A 3,954-nucleotide genomic window follows, 5' to 3' on the forward strand; every position below is an offset into this window, starting at 1 on the left:
GGGCTGGGGATGTGGCTCAAGCGGTAGCGCGCTCGCCTGGCATGCGTGCGGCCCGGGTTCGATCCTCAGCACCACATACCAACAAAGATGTTGTGTCTGCCGAAAACTAATAAATAAATATTAAAATTAAAAAAAAAAAAAAAAAAATTAAAAAAAAAAATACATTTTAAAGAAATTAGGATAAACAATAAAGACTATTTTTACATTATTCTCAATACTGTATGAGATGATAGTAAGAAATTAAGGTTAATTCAGTTAGGTGGGATAACGGTATTTTTGGTTATTTTTTTCAAAAGCTTTATTTGGCTGGTTATGGTGGCAAATGCCTGTAATCCAAGCTACTCAGGAAGCTAAGGCAGAAAGACTGAAAGTTTGAGGCAAGTTTGAGGCAACCTTGTAAGATCCTGCCTCAAATTAGATTTTTAAAAAAGAAGCCAGGTGCAATGCAGCCTGTAATCCCAACAACTCAGGAGGCTGAGGCAGAAGGATCACAAGTTCAAGGACAGCCTAAGCTATTTAGCAAGACAGACTCTGTCTCAAAAAATAAAAAAGGGCAAAAGATGTAGCTGTGTGGTAGAGCACCCCTGGATTTAATTCCCAGTACCATATAAAACACACATACAAAAAAAAAAAAAATCTTAAAAAGGGCTGGGGCCAGGTGTAATGGTGCACACCTATAAACCCAGAAGCTCCGGAGGCTGAGGCTGAGACAAGAGGATTGCAAGTTCAAGGTTAGCCTGGGAAATTTAGTGAGTCCCTGTCTCAAAATAACAAATAAAAAGGGCTGGGGGTATAGCTTTACCAGTGGCATTCATTACCTGAGATCAATCCCCAGTACTAAAAGAAGGAGTATGGTACTATGTGATGCTATGCACACATATTTTTTTAAAAAAAGCAAACCTAATCTAAGGTCATGATAGTGGTGACCCATGGAAAGAGTTTGTGATTTGAAGGGACAAAAGAGGATTTCTGGGATATTGATAATGTTTTATCTGATAACCTGGATGCTGGTTATATACTTTTAGATGCAGGATCTACATACTTTTCTGTTTATAAATTATACTAAATAACCGGCATGGTGGTTCACATCTATAATCCTAGTGGCTAAGGAGGCTCAGATACGAGGATTGAAAGTTCAAAGCCATCCCAGCAACAGCAAGGTGCTAAGCAACTCAGTGGGACCCTGTCTCTAAATAAAATATAAACAAAGCTGGGATGTGGCTCGGTGGCCAAGTGCCCCTGAGTTCAATCCCTGGTATCCACCCCAAAAAATTATACTTAAATAAAATTTAAAGATCCTTCAAAAGTAGATGAAACAGGACAGAAAGTTGATCATTGCGATGAAGAGACAGATTCATAGGGTTCAAAGGACTATTAGCTCTACATGTGTTTGGAAACTTCCTTAATAATAAAAAATAAATAAATAAAGAGTTCCCTGCTTAAGACTCTAATGGCTTCCTGCGACACCTACATTAATATTTGAACTCATTATTCCAGCCCTGTCAATTTCTCCCACTTCATCTCACACCATCTTGCTCACTCTGCCCAGTCCTGTTCACCCATCACCAAATGGCTGACTCCTCAGCCTTCAGGTTCCTGTTAAATGCTTCATCTCAGAAAGGCCTTTTGTCTGACCCAGGCACAATGACAAAAGCTGGTAATCCTAGCGACTCAGGAGGCTAAGGCAGGTGGACAAGTTCAAAGCCAGCCTCAGCAAAAAGCAAGGCCCTAAGCAACTTAGCAAAACCCTGGGGGGATGTGGCTTGTGATAACACGTCCCTGGTCAGGCCTTTCCTGACCCACCCCCAGTCTAATACCCCTTCATAAGAGTTCCTTTAATTTTCACCATAGTCTGACAATTGTGTTTGTGTAATTTGTTTTGCTTATAAATTTCCCAAGAGGAAGAACTTTGCCTCTGTTATTTAGTACTCTCTGGTGCCTAGAACAGTGTTGCGCTTTTGATAGGTGCTCACTAAATGTTTTTGAATGAATGAGTAGATGAACAAGAATCTAAGATGTATTCAATCACCAGAACCAAGAAAGAAAAAGAAAATGAGATATTGAGTGTTTTCATTTTAAACATTAAGGGGAATTTCTATGATATAACAAACTTCAAGTTGAATTTAATTTGACTTAAAAAAAATGACTGTGTAATATTCATTATTTGAAAGCAGAGATACCTATTTTTAGATTGCAGGTATTATGAGGTTTGACTTCCTTATATTAAAAAGTACTGCTAGGGCTGGGGTTGTGGCTCAGTGGTAGAGTGCTCGCAAACATAGGCAAGGCCCTGGGTTTTGATCCTCAGCACCACATAAAAATAAATTAATTAATTAAAGATATTGTGCCCAACTACAACTACAAAACAAATATTTTTAAAAAATTAAAAATTAAAAAAAATAAAAAGTACAGCTAAACACTGAATTTACCCAAAATTAGATAGAGATATATGGTTAAGATAAAAAATGATTACTATAACTACCTGTTATTTTTCAGAAGCCTTCAAATGTATCTGAAAAATTGTGAGGCAAAATGAATAAAAATGATGTTGGCTCCTTTTATTCATTATAAAATCTTTTTTTTTTTTTTTTGGTACTGGGGATTGAATCCAGGAGCATTTAACCCTAAGTCACATTCCCAGCCCTTTTTCATATTTTATTTAGAGACAAGGTCTCATTGAGTTACTTAGGGCCTCACTAAGTTGCTGAGGCTGGCTTTGAACTTGCAATCCTCCTGCCTCAGCCTCTGAGCCGCTGGGATTACAGGCATGCACCACAGTGCTCAGCTTATTATAAAATTTTAAATTTTGTAGGTATACTTTCTGATATAGCAGATTTAGTGGCATGCAATATACTGATATTAACAAAAGCAAACCAAGTTTAAAAATCCCACAATGATCTCCCCATATCTTATACACGATACTAACCTGTACCTCTGAAAATCTCCATGTCGTAAACCATGCTGCTGCTGGGATTCCTTAATAATCTGAAGAACTAGAGTCAAGATTAAGGAAAAGCTTATAATGGCAAGAATCCAAATAAATCAAAGCCCATACCACTCTGTGTGTCAAACAACAGCACATTAAGCATTTGTGAAATTCTTGGTACATTAACTAGTGAAATATTCTGTAACAAATTTTAAACAACTGACTTGTCATAGAATAGGGTTAAGTTTGCAGAAAAGTTGATTGTCTGAACTGTTACAATTTTCAAACTAAAAAAGGAAGGCATTACAGAGTTGATGTTAGCCATGGAAACCGAGAGCGGCTGCGGAGGCCTCTCTGGGATCTTGTTGTGGGACCGCTGCAGCTTCTCTGCCTCCGCCTTCCGGCCGCAGCCAGCTTCCAGGTGGGAGTGCTTACCCGGGTTTACCAGCAGAAATGCAGACTTCAGGCTGCCTTCGCGCCGCCCCTTCCCTCGAGTGATTCGAGAGACTTCTGGTTACAGAAAAGGATGTGATTTTCAGAATAATCCTGCGTGAGAAGGATGAGTCCAGATGTGCCTCTGCTGAATGATTACAAACAGGACTTCTTTCTGAAGCGCTTTCCACAGACTGTTCTAGGAGGCCCTCGACTCAGATTAGGCTTTTATGCCCCTCCTTACTTATATGTTAATCAAATTATCCTTTTTCTGATGCCATGGGTTTTGGGTGGAATAGGAACACTTTTGTACCAGCTGGGCATCCTGAAAGACTATTATACGGCATCACTTTCAGGTGGACTAATGCTTTTCACTGCATTTGTCATCCAGTTCACAAGTTTATATGCCCAAAACAAATCAGCAACAGTACAAAGAATGCTAACTACAGATATCTTAGCAGAGGAAGATGAGCATGAATTTACAAGCTGTGCTGGTGCTGAGACTGTCAAATTTCTAATTCCTGGAAAGAAATATATAGCCAATATAGTTTTTCATTCTGTTCTTGCTGGGCTAGTATGTGCTCTTGGAACATGGC

The 3,954-nt window shown here is 39.0% G+C and overlaps 1 protein-coding gene across 1 annotated transcript; it reads left to right on the forward strand.

The window, feature by feature from the left end:
• Positions 1-3,249: 3,249 nt before the first annotated feature.
• Positions 3,250-3,947, forward strand: LOC125614823 (pecanex-like protein 4; the record flags this gene model as incomplete). The annotated part of the gene is made up of 2 exons (XM_048797702.1): positions 3,250-3,347; positions 3,470-3,947. Coding segments are annotated over exons 1-2 (576 nt in total), but the record flags the coding sequence as incomplete, so codon positions are not given.
• Between the last annotated feature and the right edge of the window lie 7 nt (positions 3,948-3,954).

The sequence above is a fragment of the Marmota marmota genome, unplaced genomic scaffold (assembly GCF_001458135.2).
Source record: "Marmota marmota marmota unplaced genomic scaffold, marMar, whole genome shotgun sequence".
Classification (NCBI taxonomy): Eukaryota; Metazoa; Chordata; class Mammalia; order Rodentia; family Sciuridae; genus Marmota; species Marmota marmota.